General features: G+C 41.4%; 2 protein-coding genes across 2 annotated transcripts in view; both read right to left on the bottom strand.

Moving 5' to 3' along the window:
- Positions 1–719: 719 nt before the first annotated feature.
- Positions 720–7232, bottom strand: LOC131961786 (NACHT, LRR and PYD domains-containing protein 12-like). The gene is made up of 8 exons (XM_059326677.1): positions 7119–7232; positions 5228–7034; positions 4760–4936; positions 3361–3534; positions 2444–2617; positions 1859–2032; positions 1022–1195; positions 720–897 (listed from the first exon to the last, which is right to left on the bottom strand). Coding segments are annotated over exons 1-8 (2859 nt in total). The 5' UTR covers positions 7120–7232.
- Positions 7233–9205: 1973 nt separating this feature from the next.
- LOC131961783 (NACHT, LRR and PYD domains-containing protein 12-like) overlaps positions 9206–23461 on the bottom strand; it is a 28149-nt gene continuing 13893 nt past the window's right edge. Inside the window, exons 4-13 of the mRNA XM_059326675.1 lie at positions 20671–20787; positions 20404–20528; positions 18541–20329; positions 18025–18201; positions 16284–16460; positions 15122–15295; positions 13496–13669; positions 12687–12860; positions 11300–11473; positions 9206–10263 (exon numbers count right to left, since the gene is read on the bottom strand). Coding sequence (XP_059182658.1) covers positions 10257–10263; positions 11300–11473; positions 12687–12860; positions 13496–13669; positions 15122–15295; positions 16284–16460; positions 18025–18201; positions 18541–20329; positions 20404–20528; positions 20671–20787 — 3088 coding nt within the window. The 3' untranslated portion in view covers positions 9206–10256. The remainder of the gene's footprint in view (positions 10264–11299; positions 11474–12686; positions 12861–13495; positions 13670–15121; positions 15296–16283; positions 16461–18024; positions 18202–18540; positions 20330–20403; positions 20529–20670; positions 20788–23461) is intronic.

Below are 23461 nucleotides of genomic sequence, written 5' to 3'. Positions count from 1 at the left end.
AGTGTGTCTGCATATGTAAAACAAACAGCATCTTTCTCTCTCCCTTCAACTCTGTAGTGCTGGGAGACACAGGGCCCCTCCTGACGTTATCTGAACTGTTTTTATTCATATTCTTATGAATAAAAACAGTGTTTCTGACTTCCCCTTTTATGTAAGGTAATTGATGGTATTTGGGAAACATCTGGAGAGACTGGCACTGCTGTTCACATAACTTATTATATTTATTACTTATTATAATAGTATATTACTCTTTGTGTAAAACTGAGGCTTTGGAGGTTGGAGGTTTACCGGAAATAGTGAATCTTTCTCTGATACTAACTGTGTTCACATAAGTGCTACTGAAACCAGCATGGATTGACTCCAAATGTCTACTTACTCCAGAGTCTCCAGTCTGCAGTTTGGACTCTCCACAATATCATATAGCTGCTTCATATCTGAATCCTGCAGGTAGTTTGAAGCCAGCTCCAGCTCTCTGAGATGGGAGGGGTTGGACTTCAGAGCTGAGGCCAGAGAAGCACAGCTGATTCCTAACAAACTGCACTTACTCAATCTGAATGAAGAAAAAGTTATATAAGTTTAAAAGACATAGTTCCCGCTGGAAATCATTCAATGTTTAATATGTATTCAGGATAAGGCTTTCTGTGCTCTGCCACAGTCAATCAACTGATTCCCTTAACAACAAAACAGACTTCAGATACTCAGTGTGGATCAGTATAATATCACCTCAGAGTCTCCAGTCTGCAGTTTGGACTCTCCAGTCCAACACACAGCTGCTTCACTCCCGAATCCCGCAGCTTGTTTACACTCAGCTCCAGCTCTCTCAGATGGGAGGGGTTGGACTTCAGAGCTGAGGCCAGAGAAGCACAGCTGGTCCTTGACAAACGGCAGCACCACAATCTGAAGAAAGAATAAACAATCTTACTTTAGAAGACAAAGTTACTGCTTGAAATCATTCAGTGTTCAATAATATCTTTAGAGCTGGAGAAGGTTTTGCACAGAGGAGAAAAAAATGGATTCTGACCCCAGAAACTCCAGTCTACAGTTTGGACTTTTCAGTCCAGCCGACAGAAGCTTTACTCCTGAATTCTGCAGCTTGTTGAGGCCCAGGTCCAGCTCTCTCAGACTGCAGAGGTTGGACTTCAGAGTTGAGGCCAAAGAAGCACAGCTGTTCTCTGACAAACTGCAGTAAATCAATCTGAGGAAAGGGAGAAATATGTAAATAATGTTACTCTTTGAAAGTATTTGTTTAATCACTGTGGTGAAGAGGGAGCCAAGCTGGAAGGTGAAGCCCTTGATCTACATTCTGACCCTCTTCATGGTGCTGAGCTTCGGGTCGTGGCTGAAAGAATGTGATAAGCGGATACAATCAGCTGATGTGAGGAATGATTTCCTAGGAGTAGAGCCGCTGCCCTCTCTTGAGAGGGACCAGCTGAGGTGGTTGGGGCATCTGATCAGGATGTCTCTGGATGCTTCTCTCGACACATCATATCTCTCATCTGGCCTGGGAATGCCTCAGGGCCCCCTAGGAGCAGCTGGGAAACAGGCTTCAGGTCTGAATTGTGGCTGAATTCACACCAGATTTGACACTGTGGTAAAAGCACAAATCATCCCATTCATCTGAGTGGAAGTAGTCCATTTAGGCTGCAGTTGTCTGCACTCCATAAAAAAATAAAAATAAACAATGAGCCACATTGTTGCACTGGGTGTCATGTTCCTTTAATTACCACACACATTGTTGTTTATTTTGACTCAAACACACCTGCCACAAATACTCACAAATGCACCAAATGTGGATACCAACTGTGTTCAGTAAAAAGCTACTGAAACCAGCATGGACTGACTCCAAACATCTACCTACCCAAGAGTCTTCAGTCTGCAGTCTGGACTCTCCAGAAGATCACACAGCAGCTTCACTCCTGCATCCTGCAGCTTGTTGAAGCTCAGGTCAAGCTTTCTCAGACTGGAGGGGTTGGAATTCAGAGCTGAAGCCAGAGAAGCACAGCTGACGTCTGACAAACTGCAGTCCAACAATCTGAAAGAGAAAAAAAGACTAAATCATTACAACTTTAAAAGACAGTGTTACTTCCACACTCAATAGTTAGTTCTGTACCTTACAACAACCTGCATCATTCCATCATCTTCTCCACACTGATCAAAACACCATCCTCATGCAAATGGTGAACTAACGTTCCAGTCAATTTTTAAAAAATTGGTAACGTTAGCTAGATTGACAACAAGACTACTGTTAAGAGCACACAATGCTCCCTATGTTTTGCTGCTGGCTTGTAGCTGTCCTTACAACTTGAGGTTGTTTGAAACAGTGGGTGTAGGCAGATATTATTTGAGTGACGCTTAGTTCGTTTCTGCCCATGTGAAATCATAGAATTTGCTCATGAGAAGCTTTTGTTCCGACATATGTAAAGAAGTAAAAATGGTGTCTGACCTCAGAGTCTCCAGTTTGCAGTTTGGACTCTGCAGAAAATCACACAGGTCCTTCACTCCTGAATCCTTCAGCTTGTTGTTGCTCAGCTCCAGCTCTCTCAGATGGGAGGGGTTGGACTTCAGAGCTGAGGCCAGAGAAGCACAGCTGATCTCTGACAAACTGCAGCTCCTCAATCTGAATAAAGGATAAATTATGCAGATAAAAATCATCCCATTTACAAGGTCAACGAGTCAATCAAAGAGCTTTTCCCTAAATTGAGCAGAGATTATTATCCCATTATTGTTGATCATCATGTCAGCCTTAACCAGTGTGACGGCCCCGCCTATTTCACTCGATGTAATCGTTTGTCTTTTGCTGAGGTGATCAGCTGGTGCTATCAACCTGGACCCGGTGTTCTAGCTGGATAAAAGGGCAGCTGGCTGTCAGCTCGCCCTCTCTTGCTTCCTTTGCCAGCGTCTGCACCTTTTTTGGTTCCTTTGGCGTTTCATTAACTCTCACTTTACAACACCCTAGCTTACATGATCAGTGCACCCACATTTACATGACTGAATCCACTGACGTACATACCTCATGCTTGTGTTACTTTAGGTTGTATCACTTTGTTTATATATATCTATTTTTATGTGCGATATGCACTGAATCTCTCCCGTTTTTGTCATCTCCTTTGAGCCGGGTCATGACACCAGACATCATTCAAATATTATCAGAACATCCATACACCTATTCACGTCAAAGCAGATTATAATTGGCTTTTTGCTTACAGGGCTGTCCCGCTGCATCAGGTAAATAACATAAACACTGTTACTGTGTGTTACAGCGGCCGCATTCATTGCATGTGCAAGCTTTAATCCGCTGATGAAGAATCAACTGTTTATTAAACATCTGAGATCAATAAAAGTAAGAGTTGGTGAACTGACCCCAGGGTCTTCAGTCTGCAATTTGGACTCTGCAGAAACTCACAAAGGTGCTTCACTCCTGAATCCTTCAGCTTGTTGTTGTTCAGCTGCAGCTCTCTCAGATGGGAGGGGTTGGACTTCAGAGCTGAGGCCAGAGAAGCACAGCTGATCTCTGACAAACTGCATCTCCTAAATCTGAAAAAAAGTAGCATCAGAAGACAAAGTTCCTGCTTGAACTTATTTAATGTCTAATAATCTGTTCAGAGCTGGAGGAGGTTAAGAATGGACAAGTTTAGAAGGGTATCATCTGCCTCCAGGATCTGTATGACCCCAGGACCTGCAAGCCTCCAGGACCTGTACCCCTCCAGGACCTGTGCCCCTCCAGGACTTACATCCCTCCAGGACTCTGAGGCGTGCCAACCCTTCCTACCCTGGACACAGACTATTTGAGCCACTCCTCAAGGAGGAGGCTGCAGTCCATCAGGACCAGAAACGTAAGTTTCTTCCCCTCTGCAACAAGGCAAGAGACCCGAATGACTCTCCCTCTCCTCTCCATGTTTCAGTAAGATAATGCACAGCCACCTGACCATATCTAACCAAACATTTCAGCAAATTCCTTGCATGTGAAAAACTAATTGGTAATAAAAATGATTCTCATTCTGAATCTCAAGTCATAAAAATGAAAACACCTTCAGTTTAAAGTATTCAGTCAGCAAATACATAATTTCATTTTCGTGTAAGTATGAAAATGGTGTCTAACATCGGAGTCTCCAGTCTGCAGTTTGGACTGTGCAGAAGATCACACAGCAGCTTCACTCCTGAATCCTGCAGGCTGTTTGCTATCAGCTCCAGCTCTCTCAGATAGGAGGGGTTGGACTTTAGAGCTGAGGCCAGAGAGGTACAGCTGATCTCTGCTCTCTGATCAAAGCAGGAACCCAATCTGCATAAAGAACAAATGATGCAGAAAAAATACAACAATTAGCCAATTACAAATGTTTGAGTTTTAAATGTGTCACTCAACATTGCTATGTCCTCATAAGAGTTTTCTCTAAAATGACTGGAGTGACTTTCGGTCGTTCAGACAAATGTCACCACAACATTCATAAGACTATTCATGTGAACACAGATTAATAAGCTGCTGATCTCAGTCAAAATTTGGTAGTTCAGCAGTTATTTTCATTAAAAGGAGAGGTCCAGATTCATTTCTGTTGGTCACTTTTCCTCAATTGAACCAGGAAAAATGTTCAAACACAAAACACTGCTCAAGCATTGTATTAGTTTCAGGAAAACAGAGACATTTCCAGTTTAGTCTATTTGATTTCTTGTTGCAATCCAAAGGTCTTTGGCTGTGAGAAATTTCACAATTAAGTAATATTATTTTGGGCTGGAATGTGCACCAAAGAAAAAAATGTAGTCTGACCTCAGAGTCTCCAGTCTGCAGTTCGGACTCTCCAGTCCGACACACAGCTGCTTCACTCCTGAATCCTTTACGTTGTGGTTGTGATCCAGGTCCAGCTCCCTCAGGTGGGAGGGCTTGGACTTCAGAGCTGAGGCCACAATTTCAAAGTGGGTGTATGAGAGCCCACAGGCAGGAATTCTTTCATTGCACATAGATAAAAAAAACATGTGATTAGAAAGAGAACCATTTATATTTATTTCATGTATTTGATAACAAAACTATTTTGGCATATCAACAAATTGGTTGGACAAGTTGGACTAACAATCAAAGTATGTAATATATATATATATATATATATTTGTGTAAAAATGTATAAAAGTTTTGACATTTTTTGCTCTTGCAACAACTGAAATAGGTCAACAACATCAAACATATAATTGTGTTGTACTCATGAGACAAACTCATAGTGTTAATCACATCTGGACTTACACAGCTTTCCTGCAGTTCCTCACAGCTGGAAGCAGTCTCTGCTGTCCCTCCTCTGAGGTCTTGTACTTCTCCAATTCCAACTCATCCAGAACCTCCTCTGACATCTGCAGCATGTAGGCCAGAGCTGAGCAGTGGATCTCAGAGAGTTCCTTCTCTGATCTGTTCTCTGACTTCAGGAACTCTTGGATCTCCTGATGTACTGAGAGGTCGTTCATCTCCGTCAGACAGTGGAAGATGTTGATGCTTCTGTCAGGAGATTCATCAGTGTTCATATTCTTCAGGTTGTTGATGACTCTCTGGATGACTTCTGGACTGTTGTCTGTCTGACCCAGCAGGCCTCCTAACAGTCTCTGGTTGGACTCCAGAGAGAGGCCATGAAGGAAGCGAACAAACAGGTCCAGGTTACCATTTATACTTTCAAGGGACTTCTCCATGGCTCTCCTCAGGAAGACATCCAGGGACAGGTCAATGTATTCATTCTCCCAGTCGGTCCACAGAAAAGCATCCAGTACCTCTGTGTTCCTGGTGGTGTAACAGTGGAACATGTAGACTGCAGCCAGAAACTCCTGAACGCTCAGATGAACAAAGCAGTAGACTGTTTTCTGGAAGATCACACTCTCTCTTTTGAAGAGCTCTGTGCAAACTCCTGAGTACAACGAGGCCTCAGTGACATGGAGACCACAGCGCTCCAGGTCTTCTTGGTAGAACGTTATGTTTCCTTTCTGCAGCTCTTCAAACGCCAGCCTCCCCAGCTTCAGAAGAACTTCTCTGTCAGCCTCCATCAGCTCCTGTGGACTCGTCTCATGTCCCTCATCATAATTCTGCTTCTTCTTCTTCTTCTTGGTCTGAACCAGCAGGAAGTGTGAGTACAGGTCAGTCAGGGTCTTGGGCAGCTCTCCTCTCTGCTCTGTAGTCAACATGTGTTCCAGAACTGTAGCAGTGATCCTGCAGAAGACTGGGATCAGACACATGATGTGGAGGCTCCTGGATGTCTGGATGTGTGAGATGATTGTGCTGGAGCACTCTTCATCTCTGAACCTCCTCCTGAAGTACTCATCCTTCTGGGCGTCAGTGAAGCCTCGTACTTCTGTCACCCTGTCAACACATGCAGGTGGGATCTGATTGGCCGCCGCGGGTCGGGAAGTTATCCAGACGAGAGCCGAGGGAAGCAGTTTCCCCTCGATGAGGTTTGTCAGCAACACATTGACCGATGACTTCTGTGTGACATCAGACACAACCTCCTCGTTGTTGAAATCCAGTGAAAGTCTGCTTTCATCCAGGCCGTCAAAGATGAACAAAAGTTTACAGATGGCGAGCTTCTCTGCTGGGACCTTCTGTAATGTTGGATGGAAAACATGGAGCAGCTCCAGAAGACTGTACTGCTCATCTCTGATCAAGTTCAGCTCCCTGAACGAAAGCGGAATCACCACACTGACATCTTGGTTCTCCAAACCCTCTGCCCAGTCCAGGCTGAACTTCTGCACCGAGACGGTTTTTCCAACGCCATCGACGCCGTTTGTCAGAACCACTCTGATGGGTCCCTGTTGGTCAGGTAAGGCTTTAAAGATGTCCTGGCACTTGATTGGAGCGTCATGGATGGTCTTCTTCTTGGAAGCTGTCTCCAGCTGCATCAGCTCATGTTGGGTATTAACCTCTTCACTCTGTCCCTCTGTGATGTAGAGCTCAGTGTAGATCCTGTTGAGGAGGGTTCCACTTCCTCTTCCATCACTTCCTTCAGTCTCACGTTCACATCTCCTTCTCAGACTGATCTTATGTTCATCTAAAACCTCCTGCAGACCACCAGGCACTAAAAAAGGAAAACTTTTATTGAATATCATTGAGGGGGGAGTTTTAAAACATGATGGCATCAGCAACAGACCTCCAGTCTTACTTTGCACAGTGCCGGTCTGACTGGCTGTCTGCAGTCCAGGTCTTGTTTTGGATCTCTCCAGACTTGGGATCAGAGTCGTGTCGTGATGAAGCAGACTGGCCACCTGAGGATCCTGGTTCATCACTGGCGTTCAGAGGAGAGTTGGTTACATTTTAGTTGAAAAAAAGTTTTAGTAGAAACATACAACATAACAGGCACAAAATTAACCTGACAGATTACAGAGCTAAGTGAAGGTGATTCAAATAAACTTGTTGGTAGCAGACATAAATCATTTCAGGAATCTGGAAACTTTTCCTTGAACTTTCTACAGAAAATGTATTTAGCTCTGCAATTTGGTTTCAACTTTTAAACATTTTGGTTCAATGTCAATAGCAGCTGTCTAAAAACAACATAGCTCTTTGCAGGGTTTCCCTATAATAACCTAGACTGTAGCAAACTGCCATAGACTAATCTGTCCCCCCATAGTTTAATTTGTTGCACCAACGTCACATTTCAAGCTCCTAAAAGTATATTTACACTACTCATAGTAAAGATAGTTTGCATTGTGTTGCCTCAGCTGAGTGTCTGTCACCTGTCAGTCAGTCAAATCCCTCAACCCCCACCTTTCCGTCCTCCTCAGAGATTTGCGCACATTCACACTTAAACACACAATTTACTGAGCTGTTTCGACACCAAACATCAACCCCAGTAGGTGTAGGTGAGTAAAATCTGAGCTTTCCATCAGGGAATCACTCAAGACTCAAATAAAATACTTTTAATTAACAAGTGTTGATTCACTGCATCCTGTAGGAACTGCTTTTTGTTATATATATATATATATATATTTTTTTTTTTATTTTTTTTTATTTTTTTAAAGACATTTTGTTCTATCAAGGTCCATAATACAGACCTTTGGTAGGATTCAGATGGTTAACTGAGGCCATATTAAGTTATATGGTGCAATATAATTTAATTCTGTAATAAAACACTGTCACCAATCACCTCCTGGACTTCAGTCAGAGAGACAACCCGTAGCTGAGTATGAGCTCAGAACACACACACACACACACACACACACACACACACACACAGTTCTCTTCTATTACGGTTAATGTGCATTATCTCACCAATCAGACTGTTTCCACAGATGAGTCAGACTTAAACAGTCAAACATTAACAGTGTTGCATGAACACTTACCCTGCCTCAGTCTTACTCTGTCTCCTTCTGCTCTGATGACTCTAAATGGAGTTTTATCTCTGACTGACAGAACGCATTCAGTTTTTCTCTTTTATTGTCTCCTTCCTGGTTGTTATGTGCAGTACCTGTATCACCTGGTCAGTGTTGTTCCTCAATGGCTCAAACTACAATAAATAACTTTGATAACTAGGTTAAGTTAATGAACAGTTAGAAAGGTTCATTATTGAATGTTAGCAGAGGGAGTATTAGATAATGTTCATCTTTACAATTTGAAATACAACCAGCCAACAGTTTTCTTTGATTCTGAGCTTGTTTTTGTGGCTTACAGCAGTTTTTTTTTTTTTCAGGCAGTCACTGTTTTCTCTCGACAGACGAATTAAACTGTTGAGTTCATTCTAACATTTCTTTCCTCTGCAGTTCAGAGAGAAAACTGACACAGACAAATTGGAAGTAAAATAATAAAATGTTGGATTAACACTCACCCTGCCTCAGCCTTCAGGTTTCCTCCTTCTGTCAACTCAAACTGAAGTAACTGACGAAACACTTTTATTGTGAAGGTTCCTTCCCTGTTTTCATGTACCTGGATAACATGCTCAGTGTAGCTCCTCCCCTCTCTATTCATAGGAAATCAGTTCAGTCTGGCATGCAAAGGTTCACAAAACTCACGGTTTTTAGTTTAGCTTTTCATTTATCTATGTGGGCTATGTATATGACATACACAAGGCTGTTCACTCTCTTTATCAGCCCAGAATACAACTATCACACAAGATGCTTCATTGAAGTTTCAAGAAATAACTAACCTTCTTCCTTCAACATCTTTATTTCCATGCAGTAACTCCAAGGAGAGGAGAAGGAGGAGAAGACACAGGGTCACATGACGTCATATCATTGGACTACAACACACGCCCAGTTTAACTGGAGCTGCTTGTACTCATATATCAAGTGTTACCGATAAGGTGATAAGGTTAACTATTCACACCATGAGCAAAGAAACACACTGCATTGAAAACACATCAAGCACAGACTGAGAACAAAAACTCCTACAGCGTTGTCACATTCCTGTTGTTGAACTAAAACAGTCCTGCCAGGTGTTATTTACCTGCAGTGAACATGAACAAAGTTTCAGCCATGATAACCTGCACTGTATACGTCAAAAATGACTTAGTCTGAACAACTTGAACAGTAAAACATCAGAGTGAAATCTAATGGTGCAATTTAAAAAAAATCTAAAACCAGAACTGCTGCCAACATAAAAAAAATGTGACCAAACACCTCACTGATACACAATATTAAACATGAAAACCTCATATTTATTGATTAGCACTGATCAATTAAACATACAGTTGAAGATAACTCAGACTGAGCTGTCTACTGAGCTACTCATTTCTTTTTTTTTTTTCTTTTTCTATTTTTAAAAAAAAGCTATTTAAATCAAAAACAGAATTAGTAAGAAATATTACAGGTTTGATGTATAACTTCTCAAATAATTCAGCTCTAGCTAACTACCTACATAAATAAATGTGTCAAGTCTATTGCGTTTTCAGCATAGACAGCTGTTTAAATCACACAAATATCCCGCTGCAATGTATAAACCACATCCACACTGATGGATCAATGTTTCCAAAAATAGCAGGGATTCTTTGATACAACATGAAGTTTAATCTACAAGTTGCTGATATTCACTGTGTGACAAAGGCTTTAAACACAAAAGTCAAAAGAGAATCCTGTTTCAGTTGGTAGATTTCAGTGAAGCCTTGATTCAGTTCACACTTTAGTTTTGACACTTTTCTCCTCCTGTCCAGGTGGAGGAGGTGTGTGAGTGTGGAGGAGTCTCAGTGTGTCTGCAGAGACTGTGTAGAAGTTCAGAACAGCAGCAGAGTAGTCCACATACTGTGATGATACTCTGTCACATCCAGAGGAACACACAGGAACGACGGGGGACTGGACTTTACTGGAGATCACTACCAGCTGATGAGAGAAGAAGACAGACAACAGAAGAAATAAATCAGAGTTTACAGAGACTCCCTTCATCAGCTGTCAGTCAGTGATGCAGCACATCCAGTTTAACCTCCTGAACCAGAGAATTATACAATTTACAGCCTCATTCCATCATTTACGATTTAATTTTTCATTTTTCATTTAAGAAACTAATCATCTATTGACAGAAGATATAAATGTTGTAGTGTCCTGAAAACAAAGTCTTCAGCTTTCTGAATCAGTAAAGGACTTGTTTATTGTTCAAACCAAATCTTTTTACAAAGCATGTTTACAATAAAGTCGTACAAACATAAACTTTGTAAATGTAACAACATCTTGTGATCAAAAGATTCAGGATCATTTTCATTATCACATAGTATCGCTGTAAACTAAAAATTCCCAGCTATAAAAGACATTAAATGCACTGCGATCGCATTAACGTCTGATATTTACTGAGAAATTAAACATATTTCATCTTTAAATATTACAAATGTTTAAATATGGAGTCAGTTATAAAATTATGTGGACAGAAAAAACAGATGGGCGGATATATATGTGATGTTAAAGCCTGAGCAGTGAAACATCAGCTGTAAACTCTGGACTTCAACAGATTCTATTCTGTAAAAAGACAACATGGTTACTAAATGTAATGATGGTTCTATGAAACAAGAGGCTTCAGTCAGACTGATCTCAGAGCTGTGACAACGGTGAATTTATCAAGTGTTTAGTGTTGAAATGAGAGAACAAACACTGAGATCAGATGTGATGAATGAGGACAGCTGTCTGCACATGTTGTGATGCTGTCAGCTGTAATGCACATTTATTTCCTGGAGCCATGAACACAACAATTCAAACACATGATCACAACAAGCTTCTGACTGATCTGATTGGCTGACTGTTCTATCTCTGTGTTTCTGTCACCATTCTGCTTTCACAGCTTCACTGAGAAGGTTGGAGGTTTACAGGAAATACTGGATCTTTCTCTGATACTGTGTTCAGTACAAAACTGATGAAACCCTCAACTGACCTCAGAGTCTCCAGTCTGCAGTGTGGACTCTCCTTCAGATCACGCAGCAGCTTAATGTCTGAATCCTGCAAGTTGTTCTTTCTCAGGTCCAGCTCTCTCAGATGGGAGGGGTTGGACTCCAGAGCTGAGGCCAGAGAAGCACAGCTGATATCTGACAAACTGCAGCTCCACAATCTGAACAAAGAATAAATGAGACTTTTGAAGTTCCTGCTTGAAATTATTCAGTGTTTAATAATGTGTTCAGAGCTGAAGAAGCTTTGGAAAGTACAAGTTCAGAAAATGGAAACTGAAAACACCTGAACTCAACATGATAGAGGTTAAAACAAGTTGTGTGAGTATACTGATATCAAATCAGACATGATGTAGAAAAAGAGGTGTGACACAGAGCTGGAATATATCAAACCAAACTGGGGGCACTTCCAAGTTAAAGTGTTCCATTTGCATGTGTTGCATCAGATATTTAAAACAAATTAAATGAACCATCAAATATTCTGCTCTACACTGTTTGTGTGGTCACTTACAACAACATTCTCTTACATCCAGACTAACTTGCTGTATTTTATCTGATATAGTATTCATCATTCAAGAGAGAGAAAATACACATCACCTACTTTGTATAGTAGGTAGATACCCAAGTTTCCAAACATGAGAAATATGTCAGAATGAACTTTGGGAAATGGAAAGAAAAGATATTTACAATATTTCTTTTCAGAAAAGTGGAGTCATACATTCAAAGTATCTTCAGTTTAAACTATTCAGTCAGCAGAAAAATTTGATAGCTTCATAACAATGCTGGAAAAAGAAAACACTGAATATATCTGTTGGTGCCTGACAGTTAAAAGATATCATGTGATACATTTATTATATTCATGTATTTATTTATTATGTTCATGACATGAAATATAAGATTTAAATCTTCTCCCTGTCTTTTCTGTTGTTTTTCAGTGAATATGTTCTCCTCGAAATCATATTTTAATCTCATATTTATCTACAACCTTCTATCCTACTTGTGCTTTAATGATATTGTACATCTTCTGTTATTTTCTGTTTCCTGCCCAGGGACTAAAGATGGCAATGAGCTTGTAGCAGACTCTCGTAAAGCTAAGAAGCTGCGCATTGTCCCTGTCAAAGAAACAAATAAATACAATTTAAAAAAACAAGTATTTAAAAGGTTCAGAGTGAATAATCGAGTGGAGGATTTTTTTTTCTTATATTCAGGTTTTAAATGTGCAGCTCAACACTGCTCTGCCACAGTTAATGGACTAAACCAATGAAGAAGAAAAAATACATTCAGATCCTCAGTGTAGATCAGTATAATATCAGCCTTGTGTCAACACAACTTTCACATCATATTCATCTCAGCACAGAAAGAAAAATGGTGTCTGACCTCAGAGTCTCCAATCTGCAGTTTGGACTCTGCAGAAGATCACACAGCAGCTTTACTCCTGAATCCTGCAGCTTGTTGTTGCTCAGCTCCAGCTCTCTTAGATGGGAGGGGTTGGACTTCAGTGCCGAGGCCAGAGAAGCACAGCTGTTCTCTGACAAACTGCATCTCTCCAATCTGAATAAAGAATAAGTTATGAAGATAAAAAAAAGATGTATTATCCAATCAGATGTGTTCAGGGTTTAATGTGCAGCTCAACATTACTGTGTCATAATCAATGCACTTTTCTCTAAAATGAGTAGAGTAACTGAAATTGTGTTATTGTGGATCAACATGATGTCAGCCTTCTACAGACATCATCCAAATGTCGCCAGAACATTCATAAACAGATTAATGTCAACACAGATTAATAACATGCTGCTGTTCTCAGTCAGGTCTGTCATTAGAGGATCAATACTATATTGATCCTTTAATCAGCTGTGTGTGTTCTGAAGGATCAATGGTCATGATACAACATTATTTTAGAAAACATATTGAAATGACTTCATCAGTTTAAATCAAGCATTAGTTCAGATGATCTTCTGTATACAGATGTGACTATTAACAACAATTATAAACATCCATTTACTTTAAGAACTAACACCGGACATTTTCTACACTCCATTTAAAAGTCTTTAGTGACTGCACATTAAATGTAGTACAGGGAAAATAAAATACAACATGAATATTATGAAATGTTGTTTGAAAATAAATTATGTTCCATTGTTGGTAAAACATATTAGATCAATAAAAGTAACTGTTAGTGAACTGACCCCAGAGTCTCCAGTCTGCAGTTTGGACTCTGCAGAAAATTACACAGCAGCTTCACTCCTGAATCATGCAGCTTGTTGTAGCTCAGCTCCAGCTCTCTCAGATGGGAGGGGTTGGACTTCAGAGCTGAGGCCAGAGAAGCACAACTGATCTCTGAAAAACTGCAGCTCTTCAATCTGAATAAAGAATAAAAGATATGACTTTAGAAGACAAAGTTCCTGTTGAATTCATTCAGTGTTTAATCATGTGTTCAGAGCTGAAGAAGCTTTAGAATGAACACATTTAGAAAATGGAAACTCCTGAAAATACCTGAACTCAACATGATGGAGGTTGGTTAAAAACAAGTTGTGTGGGTACACTGACTGTTAAGTGCTAAGTGCTTTGTTACTCACTGCATATGAGTAAAAGGTGAAGGGGGAACATCAGCTAGAGGACACTGAAACTCACACCACATTACCAGAATCTGGGCTATATGATAATGCAAGTGAAGAATGATGAATCTTTTGATGCTGAGGATAATAGATAGATAGATAGATAGATAGATAGATAGATAGATAGATAGATAGATAGATATACTTTATTTATCCCAAGCTGGGAAATTACAGCGTAGCAGCAGCATTACACACAGAGACAGTGACAACACAATTAAATAAAAAGAACAACCTAGGCATACTTCAAGCAATAAAATATAAAAATACAATAAAATACAATAAAAAATAAAGTGTCTAAAGAAAAGAAAAGAAAGAAAGAACAGTGACCCCACCACACACCAATACAACTTGAAGGGGCTAATCAAGGTCTGACGCATCACACTCAGCCACAACTGGTGAAGGCCTTTGGCTGAAGTTACTAGTTACATTTACAGATAGTGGAAGTATTCAGGCACACACTGGAATAATCCTTAGCCAGGCAGGAAAAGCCACTGGAACATAAAAACACTGGTACAATTTGCAGTACACTACCTGAGGAGATTTCTGTCACAAGAGGGTCAGTTGACAGAGGACAGTTAGATAATCTTCAAGTGTTACCATCTGAGCGTGTGGAACTCTGTGCTGACTATGAAAATTACATCCTTGTTGTGAATGACAATGCCTTCAAGTTTGAAAGCCAGGTCTGGACCCAGCAGCCGGTCCCATACGGACCTATTTCAAAACAGAAGGCTATGATTTCAAATCTGACGGGGTGCTTCTATTTTTACCAGCGCCACTTTTGAAGTCGCTACGGTAGTGGTTTAGCGGATGAGGAAACGCACTGACCAATTGCATGCGGGATAAGCCACCCCACGTGACACTACTCAGCCAATGAAATCTGTGCATTCTTGATGAGAAACATTGTAATTCTACAGTGCAGACAGATGAGAGGAAGAGACGGAAGAAAGAAAAAGAAAGTCAGCGATACACATAAAGAAAAGGAAGGGAGAGATGCAGAGGAGGATTTTTCTTCTTATATTCAGTTTTTAAATGTGCAGCTCAACACTGCTCTGCCAAAGTTAACAGACTAAACCACTGAAGAAGAAAACAGACTTTAGCATTCAGATCCTCAGTGTAGATCAGTTTAATATCAGCCTTATGTCAACACAACTTTCACAGCATATTCATCTCAACACAGAAGTAAAAATGGTGTCTGACCTCAGAGTCTGCAGTCTGCAGTATGGACTCTGCAGAAAATCACACAGCAGCTTCACTCCAGAATCCTGCAGTTTGTTGTGGCTCAGCTCCAGCTCTCTCAGAGGGGAGGGGTTGGACTTCAGAGCTGAGGCCAGAGAGGCACAGCTGATGTCTGACAAACTGCAGTCCCTCAATCTGAATAAGGAATAAACGATGTGAAGTTAAGAAGACAAAGTTCCTACTTGAAATCATTCAGCATTTAATAATGTGTTCAGAGCTGAAGAAGCTTAAGAATGAACAAGTTTAGAAAATGGAAACTCCTGAAAAAACCTGAACTCACTATGGAGGTTAAAAACAAATTGTGTGAGTACACTGACATAAAATCAGACTTGTTGGATTCAAAATGAATGAGAATTGAAGTGAGGTAAATTCACCCACTTCTGATTGTCAAAGCAAAGATTGAGACTATTCTCATCAACACACAGCTGACTGAGTGTGAGTCCACCTTAGAACTGGATCAGATGTTCAGAGTAAAGAGATATCCATGTTCTCTTCATCTGAAATGTAATCTAGTACCTCCCTTAACAAACATACCTGCAGCTCATAATTTATGCTCCTGACAGATAGAGACTTTCTCAAAGTTTTCAAATGTTTGTTCCTTTTGAGTACTGACTATATTTAAAGAGAAACCAGCTGTTCAGGTAACCTTATGCTGCCAGATGATTTGTTCCACGGAACCATCTGAGAAGCCGTCATTGGAAACTGTTTGGAAAAAGGTAGATGCTTTCAACAATAGCTGCCAGGTGATTGGATATCAGTAGTCGCTTTCATCGTGCCGTTTCATGCCGGAACATTTACGGCTCTGTAACATCTCGCCTCCACTATGAACAAGCCCGAAGCGGGATGCTGGGATCAAATGATTCCACCCACTTTCCGCCTACAGAGGTAGTCATAGAGGGTAAAAAATAATTGGTGGTTTAGACCCAAACACATGACCTGAAGCCTGACCACAAGGATTTTTATGATTTAAGTCCAAGTGCAAGAGAACGGACTGGCAAACTGGGTTATAGATTTGTGCTCAGGCAAACTCAGAAAACAGATGAACCAAACTAAATCTGAAACTTCAATTATGATTTAAATTCAACGGATATACACTGTGTGTGAGCACAACACGTGTACTGACCTCAGAGTCTCCAGTGTGCAGTTTGGACTCTCCAGTCCAGCACACAGCCGCTTCACTCCTGAATCCTGCAGCTTGCTGTTGTAGCTCAGGTTCAGCTCTCTCAGATGTGAGGGGTTGGACTTCAGAGCTGAGGCCAGAGAAGCACAGCTGATCTCTGACAAACTGCAGCCCCTCAATCTGAATAAAGAATAAATGATGTGACTTTAGAACACAAAATTCCAGCTTGAAATCTTTCAGTGTTTAATGTGTTCAGAGCTGAAGAAGCTTTAGAATTAACAAGTTTAGAAAATGGAAACTCCTGAAAAACACCTGAACTCAACATTTTGGAGGTTAAAAACAAGTTGTGTGAGAACACTGACATTAAATCAGACATGTTGCATTCAAAATGAACTGTTCCCCCTGATTCACAATAATCATGTCATATTATGAAAAACACTAAAACAGATGTTTTCTTGAAATCTAAAAATGGCCAAAATGAAATACATGGGACTTTCTCGATTCCGGTTCGAGTGTCTACTCGTAGAAACTTTAAACCACGATCATGCTACTGTACTTATCACAACCTTGTGCAACCTGATCACTCTACATATACTCAGCACCTTGTCAAGGGTGGACTCTGGAATTGCCAGTCTGCATGCCGTAAGACAGAGTTCATCTTTGGCTTTGCTGCCAAGCAATCACTGGACTTCTTTGGACTGGAGAGTCCAAAGTTGGTTGGTTAACACCAACCAACTCTTCCAGTCCAAGAAAGTCCAGTCCAGTCGCGCAGCTCTCTCTGCTGCCTTCTCCCTCTCACACGCCTAGACCCACTGGTAGGGGTGGGGGAACAGGTCTTCTCATCAACCGCGATTGGAAGTTCTCCCTCCATCCACTGCCACAGTTTTCCCACGGTTCTTTGAATTCCATGCTGTAACTATAACTTCTCCCTCTCCAATAATCATTGTTGTTCTCTACCGCCCACCTGGTCCTTTGGGAGAATTTCTGAAGAAGCTTGACGTCCTCTTTTCAAACTTCCCTGAAGATGGCTCACTACTTGTTCTTCTCAGCGACTTCAACATCCAGCTCGATAAGTCCCCAGACTTACTTCTTCTACTCTCCTCCTTCACTCTTCTGCTCACTCGATTACCACGGTACCTCTCCGTCGCAACATTCAGTCTCTCTCTCCCCTTGCTCTGGCCTCATCTGTTCTTTCCTCTCTTCCTTCATCTGACTCATTCTCACTTCTGCAGCCTAACTCTGCAACCCACACTCTCCTTTCTACCCTCTCCTCCTCTCTTGACTCGCTCTGTCCTCTAACACCTCGGAAAGTGCGCAAGTCCTCCCCTGACCCTTGATTTTCGTACTCCATGCGTGCAACCAAAGAATCTCTAAGGGCATCAGAAAGGAAATGGCAGAAATCTATAAATCGCTTCTTGCTGCCTTCTCGTCCTCGATCTCCGCTGAAAAAAGCTCTTTCTATCAGACCAAGATCCAATCCTCTTTTTCCAACCTGAGGAAGCTCTACTCCATCTTTACGAATCTCCTGGTCCCACCTCCTCACCTTTTGTGTGACATGGAAGGTTCCCGTCAGAAACCTGTCCACTCACCACGCATGACCTGAAGCCTGACAACATAGATTTTTGTGATGTGTGAGTCCAAGTGCAAGAGAACGGCCTGACAAACTGGTTTATAGAGCTGTGTTCATGCAAACGAAGAAAACATACGAACCAACTAAATCTGAAACATCATCACGGGAACTGACCTCAGAGTCTCCAGTCTGCAGTTTGGACTCTCCAATCCAGCACACAGCCGCTTCACTCCTGAATCCTGCAGCTTGTTGTTGTAGCTCAGGTTCAGCTCTCTCAGATGGGAGGGGTTGGACTTCAGAGCTGAGGCCGCGACTTCACAGTGAGTCTCAGAGAGTTCACAGCCAGAGAGTCTGATTACAGATAATATAACATTTTAAATATAATCAATTCTAACACTTAAATCTGATCTTCATAGAGAAAACAATGATCAGATCTTCTAAAAATGCTTCTTATTAATTCTTTGTTTGGAACTAAAAGTAAAGTACTCGAGATGTTTTGGTCTTTCAGATGGAGGTTGGCATCCCTCGACATCCTCCCAAAACAAGCAATAACTATAAATTCTGTAGAAACTGGGAAACATTCCTTCATATGAAATAGTTCAGAAGCTGCTGATGCTAAATATGATTGAAATAATTGATTGAAGCTACGTTGAGAACAATAATAATGTTGAAAATCATATCTGGACTTACTGAGCTTTCCTGCAATTCCTCACAGCTGGAATCAGTCTCCATCGTCCCTCCTTTGAGGTGTTGTACTTCTTCAGGTTCAACTCATCCAGAACCTCCTCTGACATCTGCAGCATGTAGGCCAGAGCTGAGCAGTGGATCACAGAGAGTTTCTCCTCTGATCTGTTCTCTGACATCAGGAACTCTTGGATTTCCTGATGTACAGAGAGGTCGTTCATCTCCGTCAGACAGTGGAAGATGTTGATGCTTCTGTCAGGAGACATCTTCTCAGTGTTCATCCACTTCAGGTTGATGATGGCTCTCTGGATGACTTCTGGACTGTTGTCTGTCTGACCCAGCAGGCCTCCTAACAGTCTCTGGTTGGACTCCAGAGAGAGGCCATGAAGGAAGCGGACAAACAGGTCTAGGTGTCCATTTTCACTTTCAAGGGATTTCTTCATTGCTCTCCTCAGGAAGACATCAATAGATGACCCCCAGTCTGTCCCCAGAAAACTGTCCAGTCCCTCTGTGTTCCTGTTGGTGTAACAGTGGAACATGTAGACTGCAGCCAGAAACTCCTGAATGCTCAGATGAACGAAACAGTAGACTGTTTTCTGGAAGATCACACTCTCTCTTTTGAAGATCTCTGTACAAACTCCTGAGTACACCGAGGCCTCTGTGACATCCAGACCACAGCGCTCCAGGTCTTCTTGGTAGAACATGATGTTTCCTTCCTGCAGCTGTTCAAATGCCAGCCTCCCCAGCTTCAGAAGAACTTCTCTGTCAGCCTCCATCAGCTCCTGCGGACTCTTTTCATGTCCCTTATCATACTTCTGCTTCTTCTTCTTTGTCTGAACCAGCAGGAAGTGTGAGTACAGGTCAGTCAGGGTCCTGGGAAGCTCTCCTCTCTGCTCTGTAGTCAACATGTGGTCCAGAACTGTAGCAGTGATCCAGCAGAAGACTGGGATCAGACACATGATGTGGAGGCTCCTGGATGTCTGGATGTGTGAGATGATTGTGTTGGAGCGCTCTTCATCACTGACCCTCCTCCTGAAGTACTCCTCCTTCTGGGCGTCAGTGAAGCCTCTTACTTCTGTCACCCTGTCAACACACTCAGGAGGGATCTGATTGGCCGCAGCGGGTCGGGAAGTTATCCAGACGAGAGCCGATGGAAGCAGATTACCTTCGATGAGGTTTGTCAGCAGCACGTTGACTGATGACTTCTGTGTGACATCAGACACAACCTCCTTGTTGTTGAAATCCAGTGAAAGTCTGCTTTCATCCAGACCATCAAAGATGAACAGAAGTTTACAGATGGCGAGCTTCTCTGCTGTGACCTTCTGTAATGTTGGATGGAAAACATGGAGCAGCTCCAGAAGACTGTACTGCTCATCTCTGATCAAGTTCAGCTCCCTGAACGAAAGCAGAATCACCACACTGACATCTTGGTTGTCCAAACCCTCTGCCCAGTCCAGACTGAACTTCTGCACCGAGACAGTTTTTCCAACGCCAGCGACGCCGTTCGTCAGAACCACTCTGATGTGTCCCTGTTGGTCAGGTAAGGCTTTAAAGATGTCCTGGCACTTGATTGGACCGCCTTGGACGGTCTTCTTCTTGGAAGCTGTCTCCAGCTGCCTCACCTCATGTTGGGTATTAATCTCTTCACTCTGTCCCTCTGTGATGTAGAGCTCAGTGTAGATCCTGTTGAGGAGAGTTCCACTTCCTGTTCCATCACTTCCTTCAGTCACACGTTCACATCTCCTCCTTAGACTGATCCTATGTTCATGTAAAACCTCCTGCAGACCACCAATAGCTAGAAATGGGGGAAAAATGTTAAAGGAATAGTTTTTAAACATGATGACATCAGCGACAGACCTCCAGTCTTACCTTGCACAGTGCTGGTCTGACTGGTTTTCTGCAGTCCAGGTCTTGTTCTGGATCTCTCACCACACTTGGGATCAGAGTCGTGTCCTGATGAAGCAGACTGGCCACCTGAGGACCCTGGTTCATCACTGGAGCTCAGAGGAGAGTTGGTCAAATATTAGATGGCAAACACGTTGGCAAATTTAAAGTGCAGGCAAAAAATTATCCTGACAGATTAGTGCAAGTGAAGTAAAATGAGTCAAAGAAACTTGTTGGTAGCAATTCTCTTACTTTGTGTCTGAGGGTCCAGGTTCAGTACTGAAGTATGGAGGAGAATCTTTGGACCAGTCACTCTTCATAGACTGACAGCCAGAAACTACAGACTCTGCTCTCTGTCTGGACTGAAACCTGAAAAAAAACAAAATAAGTTTCAGTCATAGCATATGAATCATTGATGAATCCCCTTCATTTAAGCTCTCAATAAATAATCTACTGTTCCTGTAGATAATAAGGTTTATTAGTTTGTATTAGTGCTCTTTGATTGGATTACAGGTTTTCTAGGTGACTAACAGCTGTCACTGATATGAAGAGGAAGATGGAACAAATCATTTATCTTTGTGTCACAACTAAAACACTGAAATTAGTCATAGAAATGAGTTAGGATCAGATCTTACTTCGTTTCTGAGGGTCCAGGTTCATTACTGAAGTATGGAGGAGAATCTTTAGACCAGTCACTCTTCACAGACAGACAGCCGGATACTAAAGACTCTGCTCTCTGTCTGGACAGAAACCTGCCAAAACAAAACAAGTCTCAGTCATATAAACATGTTCAACTTCTATTCATTGAAGCACTTTATACACAAACTACTGTTCCTGCAGATAAAAAGAAGGTTTAATAGTTTGTTTTTGTGCTCTTAAATTGGATTTCAGGTTTTCTAGGTGACTAACAGCTGTCACTGATATGAAGAGGAAACTGGAACGAATGATTTCTAGAAATGAGTTAGTATCAGTTTTTACTTTGTTTCTAAGGGTCCAGGTTCATTACTGAAGTATGGAGGAGAATCTATAGACCAGTCACTCTTCATAGACAGACAGCCGGATACTACAGACTCTGCTCCGTCCTCCTCTTCCTCCACACAACCACTCATATTCTGATCTGAAGTCAGTCTGAGAGGGAAAACAGGAACCGAAATGTTAAGGAAACAAGTTTTGACAAGACTCTCTCTCTCTCTCTCTCTCTCTCTCTCTCTCACACACACACACACACACACACACACACACACAGCTATTATCCTCAAAATGATGAACAATTCTTAAAAATATCCTATGTTCCATTGGTAACTTTGAGCTTGGCAATTTGGTTTCAACTTCAGTGTTTCCCCTACCATTATATTAGGGGGGCGGCCCCACATCTCTCCCTGTGCATGTGTGCGCCGAACTAAATACCATCAGAATACCTCACAGGTGATACAAACTGATCCAAACACACTGTTGTATATGCCGTTTGGTTAGCATTAGCTGACAATTAAAGTTGTTTTAATCACAAAAAGCTAAACTGTGCCTAACGGTCTGAATTACTTCCTGAGGCTAAACATATGCTGCTTTCAAAATAAGAGCCCAGTGTGTTAACAAAATCCACCACAGAATTTACAAGAAGACAGTGGAAATATGATGCCTTAATTAAAACTTACAAGAACCTTTATTGTCCTTTACAATAATTAATTAAAAATATGCAATGATTAAGATCAGTGTAAAAATGGAATCGTGGCATCAGAATCTGCAAGAGGCCAGTAAAAAATTCTCGGGAGGGGGGGGGGGGGCAGACAAACAAATATTCTATGTCACGGTATCTCCTGGCTGTGACAAATGTAATGTGAGGTGTTTCCTCTTACTTAGCTCTCGAAGTGCACAAGATTGATTCATTTTACTTAAAAATGTACAAAAATTTCTCAATGTCAGAATAGCAGCTGCCTAAAAACAACCTTGCTCTTTGAAGGGTTTCCCACTAATAACCTCCTCCGACATATGTGCGCACTCACAATTCATATTCTGTAATTCAGTAATAAATTACTTAATAAAATACTTTCTTCTGTAATAAAATACTCTGTAATAAAATACTGTCACCAATCACCTCCTGGACTTCAGGCAGAGAGACAACCTGTAGCTGAGTATGAGCTCAGAACACACACACACACACACACACACACAAACACACACACACACACACACACACACACACACACACACACACACACACACACTCAGCCTTAAACAGTCAAACATTAACAGTGTTGTATCAACACTTACCCTGACTCAGCCTTACTCTGTCTCCTTCTTCTCTGATGACTCTAGATACAATACATCTACAATCTACAATAAATACCTTTGATAACTAGGTAAAGTTAATGAACAGTTAGGAAGGGTCATTATTGAATGTTAGCCGAGGGAGTATTAGATACTGTTCATCTTTACAATTTGAAACAGCTGAAATACAATACAATGCAACCAGCCACCAGTTTTCTTTGATTCTGAGCTTGTTTTTGTGGCAGTCACTGTTTTCTCTCGACAGACGAATTAAACTGTTGAGTTTATTCTAACATTTCTTTCCTCTGCAGTTCAGAGAGAAAACTGACACAGACAAATTGGAAGTAAAATATTAAAATGTTGGATTAACACTCACCCTGCCTCAGCCTTCAGGTTTCCTCCTTCTGTCAACTCAAACTGAAGTAACTGACGAAACACTTTTATTGTGAAGGTACCCTCCCTGCTTTCATGTACCTGGATAACATGCTCAGTGTAGCTCCTCCCCTCTCCATTCACAGGAAATCAGTTCAGTCTGGCATGAAAAGGTTGACATAACTCACGGTTTTCAGTTTGGCTTTTCATTTATATATGTGGGCTATGTATATGACATACACAAGGCTGTTTACTCTCTTCATGAGCCCAGAATTCAACTGTCACACAAGATGCTTCATTGAAGTTTCAGGAAATAGTTTAATATGAGAAAACTAAATTTCTTCCTCCAACATCTTTATTTCCATGCAGTAAATCCAAGGAAAGTAGAAGGAGGAGAAGACACAGG

Source organism: Centropristis striata, chromosome 23 (genome assembly GCF_030273125.1).
Source record: "Centropristis striata isolate RG_2023a ecotype Rhode Island chromosome 23, C.striata_1.0, whole genome shotgun sequence".
NCBI lineage: Eukaryota > Metazoa > Chordata > Actinopteri > Perciformes > Serranidae > Centropristis > Centropristis striata.
Note: the sequence above shows the minus strand (reverse complement) of the source record. Positions and strands in the feature narration are given on the sequence as shown.